Source organism: Carassius auratus, unplaced genomic scaffold, assembly GCF_003368295.1.
Source record: "Carassius auratus strain Wakin unplaced genomic scaffold, ASM336829v1 scaf_tig00023431, whole genome shotgun sequence".
Classification (NCBI taxonomy): domain Eukaryota; kingdom Metazoa; phylum Chordata; class Actinopteri; order Cypriniformes; family Cyprinidae; genus Carassius; species Carassius auratus.
In genome coordinates this window covers 55,202-75,022 of record NW_020525269.1, presented here as the reverse complement: position 1 = coordinate 75,022, position 19,821 = coordinate 55,202, and the positions used below count along the sequence as shown (strand labels likewise).

The 19,821-nt window shown below is 37.7% G+C and overlaps 1 protein-coding gene across 2 annotated transcripts in view; it reads right to left on the bottom strand.

The window, feature by feature from the left end:
* Positions 1-302: 302 nt before the first annotated feature.
* The window catches only part of LOC113077872 (pleckstrin homology domain-containing family M member 3-like), a 42,181-nt gene continuing 22,662 nt past the window's right edge, over positions 303-19,821 (bottom strand). For both annotated transcript variants that reach the window (XM_026250133.1, XM_026250134.1), the window contains 3 exons: positions 14,372-14,435; positions 6,252-6,409; positions 303-2,991 (listed from right to left, as the gene is read on the bottom strand). In XM_026250133.1, the coding sequence (XP_026105918.1) occupies positions 2,820-2,991; positions 6,252-6,409; positions 14,372-14,435 (394 nt within the window). In that variant the 3' untranslated portion in view covers positions 303-2,819. The remainder of the gene's footprint in view (positions 2,992-6,251; positions 6,410-14,371; positions 14,436-19,821) is intronic.

Below are 19,821 nucleotides of genomic sequence, written 5' to 3'. Positions count from 1 at the left end.
GCCTCATGCTGTGGTCTCTAACAGGTCCAATGGTTATTGGTAAAACTCCAGACAGAACCAGATACAAGCATGTGGCTTTTAATTTGGGATTAGCTCATGAGTCAGTGCTTGGACCCTCTCTGGTGCACCAGGACCTAAAAAAGGACACCACAAGCACAGCAACGGCCATTTGTTCCACTGCTGCCACCTTGGATTCTGACCAAGAAAATAATCTGTGAAGAATTTAAATGACTTTGCAAAATCCTAAAATCAATTCAGATGACTGCATTAGTGTTGAAGCATGAAAAGCGCAGAACGTGTTGTTAAGCAATTGACTTTATTGGCAACAGTGGTAAAAAAAGAAAAGAAAAGAAGAACCCGCACCAGTACTGAAACACAAATATTTGTAGTTGCATAAGAGGTTGTCTGTAATGAAGAGTTTGCAGGATACAGGAAAGCACAGGGAAAATCCAGAAACTGATACAGAAATTACAGTGAAGAATATAAATACAATAAATACTTCTGAAACAAAACCCATATGTAAATATACAACTGAGATCAAAGTGACGGCAGAGAAAAACACATACAAAATAAAAGACAGATTTGGTGTACTGAAAGAACAAAGGTACATCCACTGAGTTCCCTTTTTGTTTGTCTCTCCATGACCATTATTCAGTGTGTTAAGAATCCCTGATTTTAAAGAACAGTGCGAATAATGCACCGTAACAATACATCAAACTTTCAAAGCAAACCGACTGCAAACACACCACTATATTTTATAGTTTCATGTAAAACATGGTGGATTTAGCTCACTTCAAGCTTAAAACAGTACAACGACGAGTTCTCTTATGGGAAAACAAGAGATCGTCAGATTCTAGGGAGATGATTATTGTTTTTTTTTAGTAAGGTATAAGTAAAGGTCTTCGCTTTCAGAAAACGAAAACACTAAGTGATTATATTACGATATATTATATAGCCTGATATCCTGATTAGTTTAATAAATACTGAAACACCTTTTTTTTAGTGACTATAGCTTGCTAATCAAAGAACATCAACGGGCCGATGCATTGGCTTTTCATTTAAGGCAGGCAAAAAGACACAGATTCAATAAATACAACAAAATATTCTGAACAGCTAACATGATCATCCATCCATCTACACTGTCCTATCACACACCAACCATATGTAAACTAAGGCTGAATCTCATTTAGAAGTAAACTTCTTGGTGCAAAACATAAGCTCAATGGAATTAAAACAATTTCTCATTAAACGAAATGTAACATTGTAGCAAATGATATACAAGTTGACCTAGAACCATCTCAAAGAGTTCAATAAGTGACACTGTCGGCCACTAAATCTCAAAACAACCAGAACGTTTCAAGTCCAGTATAACATGTAACAGTTTTTTGAATGTGCAAGTGTTTTATATCAGTAATGTTGAATGTGATTTATATCTGAAGCTTCTGTTTGCTGGTGAGATGTCAAGGAAGAGATGTCCACTGCTATTTACTTCTGTATGGTTATTGAATAAAACTAAATAAAACTGAAGAACAAAATAAAACAGGGAAATTATATATAACAGTGATATTATAGATTCCAGTGAACATCCTAAAATGTCAAATCAGCTTGCTACGTATACAGCAGGGTTTTTCTAGATTAAAAAAAGTATTTTTTTGTATTTCTTATTGTGCATTTTGCACATATTGTCCAACTGGAGAATGACAGGTCTGGCCAAAGAATGGGAAGTCAAATAAGGCAGCAAAAGAAGTGACTTTTATTGCCAATACTAATTTCAAGTAGCAAGAAAACTTAGTATGAACGCAGAGAGGCTCCAAGGATCCAAAGCAGAGGTTAGATGGACATGAATTATGAGCTTGTCCACGGCGGGTTCGCTTTACATTTCTTGTTAAAAAGACGAATGAATGCTAAACAAAGCACTGGAACTCTAGACTGTAATTTCGGGGTTTGGTGGCCCAGGGTAGTTTGTAATCATGGAGCAGGCGGTTAGCAAGAACAACGTGGTTCAGCTGCGTATAGGCAGTGCCATTTAGTGTTGATAAACAGTCAAACTTTTTCAACTCCAGCTGGACGGGACGAGACACCAATCCTTCTTCACAGTACAATGCAAACCAAAGCTGAATGCATTGAGATAAAAACGGATATGGCAACATGCTCTGACTGAAAGTGCAATGATCTTGTAATAATAAAAAATAATAAATAAAAAATGTTAACTTAGGGACAAATCATAAATTTAAAGTGCAAAAATGCAAACATGTGAAACAGGAAAAAAAAATAGTTCTTCATCTTCAGCCTTCATGTGCTCCAAATCAAGGGTCTTCGGCGTAGTAGGTTAACTACAGTGTGGATGGAAACCAAACAGAGGGGCCAGACTCCCATCTTGCAGCGCTCATTTTCACTGAACCATTAATGGATTAGAAGCTCTATTTGTGTCCAGAAATTGGTTTGAATCATTGCTCTTGGACTGTGAGTCTGCCAGAAAGTGCATTATTTTACATCTGTCAGTGGGAGTGTGTTTATGTGCAAGTGTGTGAGCGTACTTTGCCTGTATTTGTCGGTTGGCCCTGGCTGTCATTTGGTAGATGAAAGGGAAGGGTAAATTGGTATCATTATGAAGCCTCTGCTCTTCGGGAACTGAATTATTGTCTCTGTGCCCATCCCTCTCAGGTGAGAGAGAATGTGAAAAAACAAAAACGCCTCTGTTCCTCGGTTTTCATGGAGCACTTCCACTGAGGGAGCACAGAATCTTGTCCTTAGTGGATACAGCAGCACATGGACTTCATTAGTGCAGTGTGCTCAGGCACGGCTCTCCGTAAACCGTCTCAGGTGTCCAGCTCAAAGCAGTCCAGCACCTCGTCATCACGACTGTCCTGAGGGCCGTGTCTCTTCCAGAATGATGCCGGCTTCTTGTGCAGTTCTCTGCGCACGCATCGTGGACACGGCTGGGCTCGCATCCGACACTCGGCATGGAAGACGGCACCGCAGCCCTCACACCTGCATTTAAAATGAAAACCCATTCAATGACACTCATAAGATTGAGTTATGAGGATTAAAGGGATAGTTCACCCAAAAATGTAAATGTTATGTAACCCTCAGGGCAGTAGAACACAAACAGAGATTTTTAACTGAAACTGTTGCAGTCTGTCAGTCGTATAATGTAAGTGGATGGGACTCACTGCTAAAACATACAATAAAAAAAAAAAAAAACATACACAAAGCAAAACCAAATTAAACCCTGCGGCTCATAACGACACATTGATGTGTAAAGACACAAAACGATCGGTCTGTGCAAGAAACTTAACAGTATTTTTTTTTTGTTTTTTACATCTGATTTACACAATTTGCAAACTGTTCAAACTCTCCTAAGCATATCCTCCTGAGCGCGTTCTAAGCTGCAGACATGTGAGGCTTCTTCTTCTTCTTGCTTTACAGCGGATGGCAGACTTATAAGTGCATTACCACCACATACCTCTCAAATGGATCACTGACTCTATCTACAATCTCAATTAGGAGTGTCAATGGCCCACTTGAGAGATAGGTGGCGATAATACACGTATAAGTCTTAGACATAAAGCAAGAAGAAGAAGAAGATGCATCCTGCTGCTGAGAATGTGCTCAGAAAAGTTTGTGCATTTTGTACATTTCGAGGTGAAAAACAATATAAACAGCGTTCAGTTTCTTGCACAGATTGACCGTTTTGTGTCTTTACACATCAATATATTTTTAGCCGGGATTCCCATCCACTTACATTATAACACTGACTGACTGCAACAGTTTCAGTTAAAAAATCTCAGTTTGTGTTGTACTGAAGATAAAGTAATCTACATCTTGGATGCCCTGGGGTAAGCAGATAAACATCAAATTTAAGTTTTTGGGTAAACTATCCCAAACATATAATTATATGCTATTTTTCCATGAAGGATCATACAGTCATAAGTTTTGGCAGAATACCCAATGACATTCAGAGTACAAATATACAAATATATATGTATACATATTAGCAAAGTATATGTGTGTGTGTGTTGATCAAATAAGTGCAGTATGTTTGTTTAGCCTGTATTACACATGCACCCATCTATCTATATATCTCTCTATGTCTGTGTGTGTGTGTGTGTGTGTATACCATAGGCTAAAAAAGGTCACAGCCTATTTAAAGCTCCTTCTTTACTAGAACAATTAGGAGCTCCAGGGCTCCTAAGTCCTCTAAAGAGCAACAATTTCTTTCTGTGCACCATCATGGGCGGTAGTAGCCCAGTGGTTAAAGTTTTTGGCCTGCCAAGCCAAGACTAAAACCCAAGATCACTGTTGGCCAAGAGGTTGTGCCATACTAACCAGAAGTACTACTGGTGGTCTGTTCCAGGAAATGGTCTATAAGTTGCACAAAAGCATTAAAAAGGCCTCATTTTTTAAGACAATTTTTAAAAACTCTTAATTTGATTTACTCTTTACAGAAAATTATGAGTTAAACAGATTATTAGAACTGAAAATGTCTTACAATTTGAAGCACGCCCAACATGAATAAAACCTAAAGCACGCTAACAAGATAATACTAGCTGACGGGATGTCTATTTTAAATTGGTCTCTATAAATAAATAATTCTTTCCAACAGTAAGGATCCAAAGCCATAAGGGCTCTGGTGTACTTGCTCTTCAGAGAGGTGTGGTGGTGGTTTGTGGAATTTATGGATTTACATTGGGGTGTGGAGACACCTTCTGCTCTTATGACCACACGCCTGAGCCCTATCGAGCATGTACTGTTACAGATACAACATGAAGTGCATACAAACACACCCAGAAAATTCTGGATAAACTAAACAGTGAAGCAGTTAGTGCAACACCTGGATCCAGCTGAACTAACAGACACACTCAAACTGCCTGGAAAGACCTGAATGGATCTATTAGTGAATAAATATCTACTTACAGTAATGCAGCAATTTGATTTATATAATTGCATGTAATTAATCTGTTTGTGCATTCAGTCCTTTGCTACATTGTGCTCAAAATAATATAGATAGATAGATAGGTTCCCCTTATTTAATATAGAATTTATTTGTGTTCTCAGCAGCCATTTCTTTAGTCTACAGTGTCACATGATCCTTCAGAAAGCATTCTAATATGCTGATTTATTATAAGTGTTGAAAATATTGTGCTGCTTAATATTGTTTGTATGCTTAATATTTTTAATGTGAAGCGAATATGCCCATCGCGTTGCTTCAATCATGTTATGTTTTTATTGAGGCAAATATCTCCCATTCTCAGCGCCGCGCTTTTCGCATCATTCACGTTACCTGGTGCGAATTCACCTCTATTTGTGAATTTTGCGTCTTTGAATTGACTTTGTATGTCAATCAGTTCGCACAAATAATTACATTTGCGTTTGGTGTACTGATACAGTACACAGTACAGTACTGATCCCAAGCTTTTGAACGGTGTATATATATATATATATATATATATATATATATATACACAAACACACACACACACACACACACACACAGACACACACACACATACAGTGTACACATATATACGCACAAATACATATAGAAAATGTTTTAAAAGGTCTTTGTCCATGATCTACCATGTTGACCATAAAATCACACAGTACAGAATAAAATATGAAACATTTTTATTATGAAATAAAAAAACTGTAGCAGGCTAGCAGCCCTAACCAATCGTTATTGAGGCTTTATCAGTGTTGTTGTGTGAGTAGCTATGTTTAAACAGCAGCATCTGTTCTGGGAACTGCACTCCACTTCGCTGGAGAGTCTGTGAGATTCTAGTCACACTGATGGTATGAAGACCAGAGAGTGGTTTATCAGCTGCAGGCCATAAGAAGACAACACGCAGCATGCTGGAAAAAAGCTGAGATGCTCGAGGGATTAACTGTCCCCTTACACAGGGTGGCCTATCACTGCACCATTACACCCCAATCCACCGCCCGCTGGGTGTGACTAACATGAGACAGGGGCTGGACAATCATCAGCAATGAGCTGCAGACCATTTGACAGACAACTGGCACTTACAGTGTACAGAGCTGTGGGATTATAATACCATCATCATCAATGATGAAGAAAAGCTTTGATGTCCACATGTGATTTCTTTGCTAGGACACTTCCAAAATGACTTCATGCATCCACTAAAAATCATTAGAGACTAATTAGTAAAAAAAAAAAAAATCAGCATCTCAGCTTTCATAGACCTCCAAGATCACGAGACATTTAGAGGTGAAGCAGTGGCTACAGGTCTCACCTTTTGGTGGCATTCTCCTGGAAGGGATAGATGACCTGGCCAGTGTGGCAAAGCTCACAGATGAAGCCCTTCTCCCGGCACAGACTACAGCTATAGACGTGAGAGCTGGCAAACTTGATCACCTTAGAGAGGAAGGGAGCAAGCTTTCCATCTATGACCTGCAAGAAAGAGAAATATATATAGCAATAGTGGAATGCAGAGGTGGGTGATATGTCACTGTATTTCACGTTAACTATATATCACAAAGTCATTTTTGCTGTAAATAAAGTTGTTATGATGTCAGCACTTTAGGCACCATTACACACACACATCTTTTTTTTTATGTATTTTTTTTCACCCTCAGACTCCGAATTTTCAAATAGTTGTATCTCAGCCAAATATTGTCCTATCCTAACAAACCATACATCAATGGAAAGTTTCTTCATCCAACTGTCAGATGGCGTATGAATCAATTTCCTAAAATGTACCTTTATGACTAGTTTGGTGGTCCACTTCCACAAATAAGAAAAAAATATCTAATTACAAGCAATGGGACAAAAACAAACAAACAAACGTAAAGATACAAACTAAATAAAGAGTGCTTTAGATTTTTCATGAAATACTTCAGAAATGTAGTACATAGAACGGTATGACAGTCAGCTTTTTGTGCACACATTCCAGATGTATGTGCATAGAAACCATCTATCAGACAGCAACTACTGTGATAAACGCAACTCTAACAGCTGACAAATTTCTCCCAGTTTATTGTCCAAGACAGAATCTTACAATTCTGCAGAATGCATTGGCATATGTGTAAAATAGAGTGCTACACTGATGCAACTTCACAAAAACATTAATAAACAAAAATGCAAAGAAACAGAGGATGTGTAGAACTTTTTTGAAAGATGATTATCTAAAGTTTGTGGAATTTTCTGTGAACATTTTGCAGGTGCAGATTCTTTGCAGGCCAACCTATAAGCTTTAAACATGCTGAGAAATAGGATGGAAAAGCATGGAGGAGGAACCTAGGGAAGTGTAAAATGTGACCTAAGTGATTCTGCTATAAAATGGGCTTCACTAAATGTGTTCAACAGCTATGAGAGAGGAGCAGGTTTCAAAATATCCATGCAAAAATCTAAAATAAATTCCATTATCTAATGGACAGTAATCCTCCTGTTAACAGTTAGAGGTTTATCTGAGAATTTCAGCGACTGGACTAACACTTAAGAACATGCTACAATGGGAGCCAAGTACAAAAAAAAAAAAAAGACATCACATCAGGAATCCACATGAAAACTAATGAATGCTTCGAGAGTGGGGTAATTCCTTTTGGGAGACTGTTTGCAAAAAATAATATGTGAATGCCATTTATCGGCCAGAGTAGTTAAAAATCGGCCTGGTCTTTGAAAGCGGGGCGCTGAAGAAGGCGTATTGTGGGCAGCTGAATGAGACAGGGGAAGGGGCCTAGACCTCCAGTGCATATTCACCAAGGGGGCAGAGACAAGTGGCTACACCTGGCAGCACTGCGGCACACCAATTAAAGGCCCTGCCAGCATTCTTCAGCCCTTCCACAAGGAGCCAGCCAAAGAATGGAGGAGGAGAAGAGGGGACAGTGAAGCAGAGAGGAGAGCTTGGGAGGGTGGGACGCGAGGGCTTGGGGGACCGAAAGAATAAAGGAAGGACCACCACAGTCTCCCACGAAAGACGCGCACGCGCGCACACATATGCAGCGTGAACAGGAAGAATGGGTTGAAAAGGGGAAGGTTTGTGTGGGAACAGGGAATCTAGACTCTTCAGCCATGGTTAAAGTTGCCGGATCATGTTTAGTTACTTAAACATGGTTTGAAAGGTTATATTTGAGGGACGCTTTTTTTGCATGTGTGCATTAATACCTTATTTTAGAATCTGGGAGTTTATGAACTGCACTCTAAGACTATGATTTATGGCAATATAGGATTCATGAACCCAAAACGATCTGAATCTATTAATTTTATGAAACAGAGGGTTCCTAATTGTAAATAAACACATAACTAACTAAATAATAAAAAAACATTATAGGCCATTTCATAGCAATCATTTTGCAGATGTATATTTATAATATAGTATATAAATATTGTTATATGATATTATATAGGATTTTTAAATGATAGTAAATAGTCAAAAGGTTGAAAAATAGTGAGATTCTTTGACACAAAACCCAGCCCTACCATACACAAATACAATAACAATAATAATCTATATTTTTATACAGTGCATTTAAATGTAGCTTCTCTAGATAATTGTAATAAAATTATATAAAACTAAGAAATATAAATAAAATCAATAAAGAAAAAAAAGAATGAAACTTAAAAAAATTCAAATTAAATTAAATCCATTTTAAGAATATTTTCATTATATCCCTTTTGAGCATTTCATTATTAGAACCACCAAAGCAATTCGCAAGCAAGAAGGACTCAAGGCAGAAGACCCACACTGCTATAAAGCAGTCACTGTCATTGCTTAATGAACATAGAGGTGATGCTATTGGTTTTCTCAGTAGAGGCACCAGGAGAGCCCTTAACCATCCATCCATCAAGTAGCTTTTAGTTCAGGCACCCGTTTTTCTCTGTTTTTGGCTGACAGAAACATGAAGGCAATACCCTGCCTTTTCCCATGTGGAGGAGTAATATAGCAAGCTATTAAAGAAACGCTGCAAGCCACCAATCAAAGAGGCGGGGTGAGCACACTTGCCGTCTTTGGTAAAGATGATATATACTCCCCTTGATCAATGCTGACAGAGGGAGTAATTAAATATTTCAATAATTTAGCAGGCAGGGTGAGTGAAACAGCCAGTACACTTGCACCAGGCTTGATGGGGAGGGACTGTGAAGAGCTAGAGGGCTTTTAAAGAGAGTTACTGACAAAGTAGTCAAAGTGTGAATTTATGCATGTAAAGCTACAGGTTCAACTGATTAAAATGAGTTACCGTAATTAAAATGCAGGGAGGTCAGTTAAATAGTAGGATAATAGTAGGATAGGTTTTGCACATACCTTTACATTTCAACCTCATAATGCCATTTCATTATATGTTTCTTCTATACTTATTCTGTATAATGCATCTACTGAGTTTATGCCTCCCTTTTGCACCTTGTGTTTATAACCTTGCATCAAGCTGGTTTCTTCTTATGTACCTCAAACTTTGCACTCCATAAAAATCTTATTGTACTGTATATACACCAGAGGTCTCAAGTAACGAAGTACAAATACTTTGTTACCTTACTTGAGTGGAAATTTTGGATCTACACATTACTTGAGTAATTTTTTTTTTCAGCTGACTTTTTAATTCTAGTCCTTACATTTTCACGCAATTATTTGTACTTTCTACTCATTACTCTTTAAAAATAGGTTTGTTACTGCTATTTCATTTTGCCTTGTTTTCATTCCAGCTTGTCATCATTCAAAAAAAAAAAAAAAAACCTACCCACACAAATTGCGCCATCCAGATGAAGTGAATTGGATTGTGCTTGGATGAGAAGTATAAACATATACCATTCCGACACTATTGGTTTGTACGCGATCCATCGCACCAGCACATGACACAAATCACACTCCGGCAAGGACATAGCCAGTGTTGGGTTAGTTTATCAAAAAATATATTTCGTATAAGTAGGGTTGGGTATGGAACCGGTATGCACCGAACCGAATAAGGACGCAGATTTCCGTGCCTCCTTTCGGTACCTCTTAAATGCCTAAGCAATCGATTGAAATGTTTGTCCTGGTTTTCCGAAATGTAAACAAGAAGCAGAGGCGTCGCTAGGCTTTTTTAGCGGGGCTATAGCTTTTAGCTCCATGAACTGTACACAACATTTCCAAATATTTTGCCATTGTCAGACTGGTTGTGCATTCAAAATCACACTAGATTATTATTAAAATTAATGGCAAACTGATATTTCCTTCTAACACACTACAGCAAAAGATATAAATAACTTATTTATAAGCTTATAAGCTTATTTACCAAATGGGTGCTTTCTCTTCTTCCTCTGCAAATTAAGCTACTGTAGGTAGTTCGGTAGCGAGATGTTTGAATAAATTAGCGATTGACAATGTTGTGATAAGTAGGCTATACCAACTAATAACTATTAACAAAAAACAAAGTCAGGTAGCCCACTAAAAACAGCATCTTTGTGGCTTTGTGGGGGGCATGGGTGACGTCTGCCAATTCAACTTCCCCCAAATCCCCCACCTCTTGCTCCTATCTTGCATATGCTTTGTCGTTAACTGCTTAATCCCCTAAAACCACAGTTTAGCGCCTACTTCTTCATCCCCTCCTCAGCCCTGGCCCTAATGTCCTTGCCCGCTCCATTAAACGGCAGAGAAAGGGCCCAGATTAGACAGATAAAAAGAGTGTGAGCTCTGTTTGGATAACACCCTCCCTGCCAGGGCCTCGCAAAACAGGATTACAACCAGCATGTGAAGAAGGGAGAGAGAGACGGCCTGCCAGGGTGAAGTGTGAAGTGGGCATGAAGTTTCATCATATACATGGACCGTGAATGTATTGGTCACAGTAGACCAAGTTCCATGTAGGTATACTTGAAGAACGATGGTTTTATGGATATACTGAAAGCTGATGTTTCTCATCAGGACCCGGATGTTGTCGTTTGAGCTCAATTAAGTGCATATTGTTGGCAAGACCAATGCGGTTGTCTTCGGTACAAAACATACAATTAGCATTTATATTGCACTCGTACTCGTGTCCATGTTGGTGCACTTGGTTAACTCTTCTTACTCTTCCAGTGGAGATATCAAACAAAAGGCAGTGGACAAACAAAACTGGCCTCTGGGCAAACAAATATGGTCAATGGGGTCATTTAAAAAAAAAAAAAGAAAAAAAAAGAAGACTGCCCAAAACTCTGTGCTAACTGTTTGAACTAAATGGGGAGAGCATTTGTTTTTGGTCTATAGTGTTTGGAGTCTTCCTGGAGATAGTTCAGCATTCAATGACCTCGACACGGAGGGCGAGCATTCCAGAGCTGTGGAGGAACCGGCATTAAGTAGCAACACTAAAAGAAAATGGCTCCTTAATAAGGTAAGCCAATTAAGAAGCTGAAAGAGAAAGTAATGTGACGTGAATGAGAAATGCCTCAAAGTTGGGCCTTACAGAGGCAGTGGGGGAGACAAAATAATAGGCTTGCGGCGAACGCCATGAATAAGAGGTACACAAGAAGAGGGACAAAGTACTGACAGTACAGAGAGCATTTTTAGAACCGCAGAGAATTGCGCCATTTCACTTCATACATGCAAGTACGAGAAAAATGATTGTGACAAAGATAACAGGTTTAAAATATACTGGATAAAACAGAAAATATTACACATTTTTGACACCCAGATGTGTTTTTAACACTGTACTCTGTTTTAAGACTCACAGTCCCAATACTGAGCAATCAAAACCTGTTTATCAAAACCTTGGGAAAGAGAGAGAGAGAGAGAGAAAGCACCTCTATTACAATTCATCATACTTTGTGTTAGAGGTTTAAAGAAACTGCTGTGTTTTGTGGCAAAAATAAAAAAAAATATTAAATAAATAAATATTAAAAAAATGTCTTGATTTATTTGAATTAATTAACAATTAAAAATACATGCATAAATTAAATTTGCTATAAATTAATAATAAAAAGAGAAAAGCTGTACTTGACATGTAGAATGTAAAAGATGTTAAAAATAGGTCAGAGAGGTAGTGTCAGATTATGGGATGTTGGGGAAGAATAGAATGGAATGAAAGCAGAGGCAGGACTGTCACGCTTTGTTTTTCTGCCTGTTGCTTCTGAATGGCAGTAATTAGTTAGCTGGGTGGGGGCAACTTGGGGTGGAGAGGGACTCCAGACTCCCACCAGGAGACAGAAGGGAGAGGGGATGTGGGACAGGAGAATAGATGTTCTGAGAGCAAAAGAAAAATAAGGGCAAGGGTCACTCCTTAGAAACAGAGGAGTGACAAAAATTCATGCATGATAACAGGGGGCTGAGGAAAGGAGAGAGAGAGATATGAGAGCACAGTTTCTTATAAGCATGTCAATTTCTTAATTTTAGTTCAACTGAGAATTTTAATGACTGTGAGAATAGAGAAACAAGATGATGCTACAATAAGCCAAAAAACAGGAGCAAATTAATTAAAATTGATCAAAGTATGAGCAGTAACCAGGATTTCTGCAAGTTTTATGAAGGTTAATTTAAGACTTCTTAAAGTATACATTAAAGGGAGCGCAATATGTCAGTATGTTCTCTAAATATAAATATCTAAAGAGAACATGAGTTGTATTGCAGCACAACTTCCAACTGATCTCCATTATTTTTAAATTAATTTCACTGTAATCACACTGCACAAAACTGATCCTTCTAAGTACCTTTGTTTTGTTTTTCAGTGCAAATGAATCTTAAATTAAGATTTTTTTTTTCTGGGAATAGTTCATTAAATAAAAAGTGAATTCATGATTATAAAAAATGACAAATATCTTCCAGTGGGCTCTGAGAAACTGACTAAAATCAAACACAAAACAAGTTTTCATATGTCACAAAAATATGCAAAAATTGTTCTTACTTTAAAGCATAAAGTCATTTCATTTTGCCAAAAAAAAAGAGAAACTTTTTTAAAAAGTGTATATCTTCATTCTGTATCTCAAGTAAATGTATCTTGTAAATTTATCTTGTAAATGTAAATGTATCTTGATTACACAAGACTAAAGTAGTTTAGATATTTGTATTGAAAAACAAAGACAAAAATACTAACAAAAGCATTCTTTTATGCAACATTTAATGCCACGATTTTATGAATTTAAGACTTTCTGTTTAGATTTAAGACTTTCATCTGTAGAAGGGAAAATTACTTTTCAAGACATTTTTGAGACCTGCGGAAATCTGGTTAACCGTATTAACAGATGGATTCACAACAGAAAGTGAAAAGCAGAAGGTTAATGTGTCATTGACACTGAGGCTGCACACAGATCTACAGTGACTCTGTGAGCGTCAGGGTTTGAGAGGAAGGGTGTGAAAAACACAGTTCACTCTCACAGCCTCTCAACTCCCACTGCCACATGACACTGAACAGACACTCCGCATGGCGATGATGTGTGCTACAGGTGTGTGTGTGTGTGTGTGTGTGTGTGAGAGAGAGAATGTGATGAAGTCTTTTATCAGAATCAGGTGGGACGAGGAGGAATGTGAACATACAGGCCCAGAAAAAGATGTTAACACATCAGCCACACAAAAATGCACGAATGTCCTGGATGTCAAGCATTTATTTAATTTATTTTGTCAAGCACACACACACACACAAAAAGTTTATTTTGTTTTAAACGAAAAGGCAACAAAGACTTGGATCAGAAATATTTTTTTTAAGAAGTCTCTTATGCCCACCAAAACTGCATTTATTCAATTTAAAATACTGTAAATTATTTTAAAATGTTATTTATTTCTGTGATGGTAAAGCTGAATTTTCAGCAGTGTCATATGACCCATCATAAATAACCCTAATATGCTGTTTTGGTACTCAAGAAACACTTCTTATTATTGAAAACAGTGGTGTTTAATATGTTTGTGAAAACCATGATACTTTCTTGGGCTATTTTAAAAAAACTTTTACACTTATTTTACCACTTTTACACTTTTTACTGATCAGATTTATTGCATGCTCACTGAATTAAATACAAATAATAAAAAAAAGACTAAAAAAAAAAAACTTAAATTGTTAAACATTCAAGGAAAAAAAATATTATTAGATCATATTTATTGTCACATTGATGAATATCTGTGGTTACTATGCTAGGACACCATGTAAAATTACTGATAAATCACTACACACATAAGCAAACATAAGCAAAAAAAAAACTAAAGAAAAACTAATTTGATTGTCAGTGCCATTCAGGTTGATATGTTGCATCTATTGCAATGACATTTCATTTCAATACTTTTTTGTTTTTGAGCTTGAAATCTCCAACATTCTACATCCTGCGCATTTGCTTATGAAATCTTTGTTAATTTAAGTACTCTTAAGTAAGTAATATATTTTCCCACATGGCATGAAATAAGCATCAAAAATAAGCATGTGAGCCTACTTACATGTGTAAGTGTATAAAGAAAAACTGAGATTGAGAGGAAAGAGATCAAATTACCTGCTGCAGGTCTGCCAATGAGTAGAGGTGCACATGCTGTAGCAGGTATTCTCTTGGAAAAATCCTGCAGAAACAGCGAGAAAAATCACATTAGAATGAAAAGCATATGCATATTACCTCAAATCATATCTGAGCCTGCACATATCTGTAAAAAAAATTAAAAACTGCATTAGCCTGCACACATATACATACAGATCCATTTCAGGTGGAACGCTAGAATCCCATCATCCCACCTCTGTAACCATGACAACATGGCTCCAAATTGCTTGGAAATGGGGGTTAATTCAATTGAATTGGAAAAAGGCTGTAAAATAGGCATTTAAAAGCACTACCCCGTATTATGGGTGAAGTGGGGCGGCTCTGTCTCTCTCTCTCTCTCCATCTGGCTAGCCATTATGGCCCTCTTCACCTCTCTCCTCCCATGAGCCTACACTCGCTCTTTCCCGCTCTCATTCACCCACGCCTGTTCACATTACAACTCAAGGGCCCACAGAATTATCCAGAAAAGAGGGGACGGGGAAAGCAACAGGCATACTGTGAGATGACGAGAAAGAGATGATACGCGGTTACAGGAGGCAAATGAAATGAAAAACTGAGCGTTATCGGTCTCATCTTAACCACGCCACTAGTTAATGCATAATATCCACTGACAACTAAGCAAACAGAACAGATGAATCCTTCAAATGAAACGATCCTCATTGGAGATGCAAAAAAAAAATCTATTCATTCAGACACAATCCTATTGGTGTAGACACAGTACTATAGCTGGCTACTTGAACAGGATCCAGTCTTTTTTAACCACAAAAGGCTGGAAAATTGGATCGATTAAGTAGTCTGGCAGTGGAAACCAGTGCATCTTTACTCCTGCCCACTAATAGTTCATCCACTCCACTTCCTCAGCGGCTTGGGTCCATCATTAGGAACCCGTCAGACAGATGTTGCCAATTAGACACAGGCTTACAGGCCACAAACACAGCTAAGAGACAGGAGAGAGGGAATTCATGGCATTATGACATGGGAGGAAAGTATGCTGGGTAGTTTTGAGCTATAATAGGGCATTTAGAAGTAAATGTAGCTATTATATTATATATACACAAAATCACATATGATTTAAAATAGTTTGTGTTGATGCATGTGGCCCACATTGATGTGTGCATCATTGGACATCACCTCAATTTTCAACATTGGGGATTGTGGTGGATCTCCGTTTTTCTCATTCGCTGCCATGATTTCATTGCTGGCTGAAGAGAAGTATGGCTATACTCCAGACAGCCCCATTCCCAGCTCATCCCTCAGGCCTCATTAGGCCAAGCCATCATTACGGTGCTAATCTAAGTCTAAACTGAGGCATGGAGGCAGGGGGTGGGATGTTTACTAAGATGGGGATGAAATCTCTTTTCATTTGTTTATGGAAAGCTTAAGGGTCAAGAGACAAGAGAGTTGCAGCAGGTCTCATTAGTACAAATAGAGCTGATGACAGCTGCTTTGTTGTGTTCTTTTTCAAGAGATGTCGTGCGTTGTTTGAGATTTACGAAATATATGCATTAAAACCCAAAGACTGAGTTTAAATGTGCTGTCTTGACCATGTTTTATGGTTCTCAGATGTGTCAGAGAAATTAATTCATGAAAAACAAAGATCAATTTTGATCAAAAACAGCAATCACGTCACTACTAAATCCAAAGCATAAAGTTTATAGTTGCTTACTGAAGTTTGACTGCTGAAAAAATTACTTTGATTGATATGACCTTATCAATGAATCCAAATCACACAGCTCAACCAGTGTAATACAACTTGTTCCTACACAAATGATTCTTTAGAACTGGTTCTTTTTAGTAAATCAGAAACATAAAGTATGACAGGAGTAGTTTGATTCCCAAACAATGATTCTCATGAACCATTGTAGTGAATCAAAAAACACTTTAGTCAGATTCCAGAACCAATGGCTCTTATGAGTTTGTTCTGTAGTGTATCTACACATAGAGCCTGAAGTTAATAAAAAAAGCTTACATAAACACAGTTTTTTTCAAAATTTGCTTTGAATGTATTTGTTATCGAAATTGTCTCAAACCTTGTCTTGTCTTGTCTTGTCTCAAACGAGTCTCATAACTCGTAATGGAAAAATTTGACATTCATTAGAAAATCGTGAAATTCATCAATGGAATTAAATTTCCCCCAAAATATTATTGGTTTTATTAACAAATTTAGTGCTTAAGATTACTAAAAGAATCGTAAATGAGACTTTTAAAGAATCTGAATTAATAAGAGGAATGCTAAACCAGAAAAAAATAAATAAATCAAATCTTTATTGTAATAATAAAGAGTTTTCCACTGAAGTGTTTACAGATCACACCTGACAGATTTGCGGCCTTAAGAGAGGCGTGAATGCCTAATAAAGAGTCTGGAAACCACAGAGCTCAAAGCTTTACATACCCGCAAATCTGATATAACAAGTGAGGTATTACTGAACATCTTAGGAAGGCTGACAAAGAAAAGATATTGCATTGACAAGATTCCAAGCTCTAATGCGCTATCTTCTGTATGACAAGATGAAATCCTAACTTAATCCCTGCGGATGTGTTGTTACGCTGATTTGCCTGCCTTTGTCAAGCTTGTTCAAGTCAGGACAGTGTGTGAAAAGAAACCTGCATCTCTCGGGGTGTTCATTTACTTCTGGTTATGGTGACAGTCTATCTTTTGGCCTTCTATCTCCTCAAGCATAAATTCATCTCTGCTCATGGCAGAGCTCCATGTCTATATCTTTTGTCCTTTCTCAGGGTAAATACATAGAAGTGTTTACAGTGGTGGTAACCAGGCGATATGGGGCTTGTTGTCGAACAAAAGAGAACCAAATCCGTCCGCAGTAATCAGAGGGTGGACATAGGAAACCCATAAGCAAGAGACTGTATGCTGATTTTGCTCTTTTCTCTCGACTGCCTGTGGATAGGTACACTTTTATGACAGAGAAACTGTAGGACATGCTGCAGTCTGTAATTGGTCAAAAGCAAAGAAAGAAGAAAAGTTTGGAGGCACCATATTTATGTAAACAGAGTTATTGTAGCAGTTACAGAGAATTGTGCAAATTTTATACAAACCAACTATTTAGACAAATGAAAAATAGCATTGTATGAAACAAAAATGGTAAGAAAGTTCCAATTCTATTTTAAGTAAACTCACTCTAAAAAGATAAACGAACAGACGCAAATACACGCAACCTCCATTTCTCTCTCTCTCTCTCTCTTTCTCTTTCTCACTCTCTCGAATAGGCAATATTTGAGAAAATGGTTTAGCAATGACCGTTACATGACCGTTAATATGAACTCACAATTGAATGTAACATAAAACAAATGATTACTTATCGTTAAAATCTTTATTTGTGCCAAAAAAGCTTACATTTATGTGTCTTTTTGTTCGCTGTAGGCAGCCATGTTGCCAAGATAATTCATACCCCTTCGTTTGAAGTGTGGTCCCGAAAAATCTTCGGCCCTTCCCCTTACCCCTACATCTCCAACCAAAAGAGAATCGAGACAGCCCTACCCCTTCACGTGACCACACGAAGGGGAAGGGCTAAGGGGTAGAATTGGGATTGGGCCTAAATGTAAGGCAATTCTTGTAAAAAGTACATTTACTCCTTTTCACAGATGTTTAAGAGGTGACATAGAATCCAATAATTGTCCTTAACTATATATTAAAAACACTACTAAACAAACAAAAAGTACATTACCGTTCAAAAGCTTTATATTTTTATATTGTACAAAAAAAAAAAAAAAATCTATTCCAATGCTGCTGTTTTCAACTAGAATCTTGAAAAAACGCATTACAGTTTCCACAAATATTAATCAGCACAACACTGAGAACAATGAGAAATGCTTCTTGAGCATCAAATTAGCATAGCAGAATGATTTCTGATGACGTGAAAATGGAGACTGGAAATTCAGCTTTGCAAACACCTAAATAATTTACATGTCAAATATACAGCTATTTTTTAACTTTTATAATATTACATAATAGGATAGGATAGCAATGTTACTGTATTTAAAAATTTAGCAGCCTAAGTAAACAATAAGGCACTTCGTGAACATAAAAATAAAAAAAAACCTCTTCCCATCAACAATCTTTTGAAAGGTAGAGTATAATTCACATTTCATTACATTATTTAGAAATTCATACAGGTATGGAATAACTTGAGGGTGAGTAAATGATGACAGAATTTTCATTTCTGGGTGAACTATGCCTGTCACGTCTTAAACACTACAAAAAACACCAAGGTGTAGGTGCTTGATTCACTAAAAACATTCATTCAGGAATAACCTGGACTACACTGTGTGGTTTTGATTCACTAAAAAGAACCGATTCATAAGAACAATTCATTAAACATTTTTAATATACTGATCGCACCGATAACATAATCGCATAATAGTTCTGGAAATGGACTATACTGGTTATGTTGTTTGTTTCAAAATGTGGCAGTGGCAGTATTGAAGTATCTATGAATAATATTGCAATGCATTTTAAAAGCGTTTCTCATTTCCCAACCCGAGACATGAGTGAAAACTAATGAAAGGTACAGACAAAGGTAGTAAAGCATGAATGTGGATGCCCTGTGGATCAGTGAGGTGCATTAGATCAGGCTCAACAGTGTGGACTGTGACTGTTCTCCTCCTTCTCTCTGTGGTCTAGTGTAAACACTCGTGGGCCTCTTCACAACCACTGATGAGCGTCCTGCCTGGGCAATGAATGGCTAAGGTAATATTTTAGCGCCACCGCCCTCATCAATCCTACACTGTTTGGAAAAGTGAAGCATTAGCCTGATGCCTGCTAATAGCCTGGCCATAAACACTAGTCCTCTAGCTCTGCCTCCTGCTAGGTTCACCGCTGCTGTGCCCCGTAAACACAGCGGCCAGATAAAGTCACCACTCAGTAGGCAGCTGGGACTGCTCCAACCAGATGAACTTTGGGAAGATATTCAGTTCAAACTGAGGTTCCCTTTGCTAGAGCCCACACGTCTGAACTTCAAACGGCCATCCTGCTTCTACGTCACCATGGAGTTCAAAGGAGCCAATACATAGGAAAGGGAACTGGCCCATTCAATAATTCAGTGATTCAAACAACAAACAGTGTTCTGAACATTTAGCTAAGAGTGCATTAGCAACCATTAAGTCAACATCTGAAGTTTGTTCCTTTTTGGACGTTTTTTGGCATGCCATACTTTATTTCAATAGAAAAAGATCAAGTTTACCACAAAAAAATTCAAAGTCATTCCAAGGATGTGTTTCAAGGACACTGGGAGAAATAAACTGCAGTTTCCTCATAGTTTACCCAAAAACTGAAACATTTGTGATCATTTACTCAACCTCATGTTGATACAAGCATGCACAACTTAATTTCTTCGGTGGAACACAATAGGGGCCAGTGTTGTTTTAGACATCACTGCCTTTCATTGTATGGACAC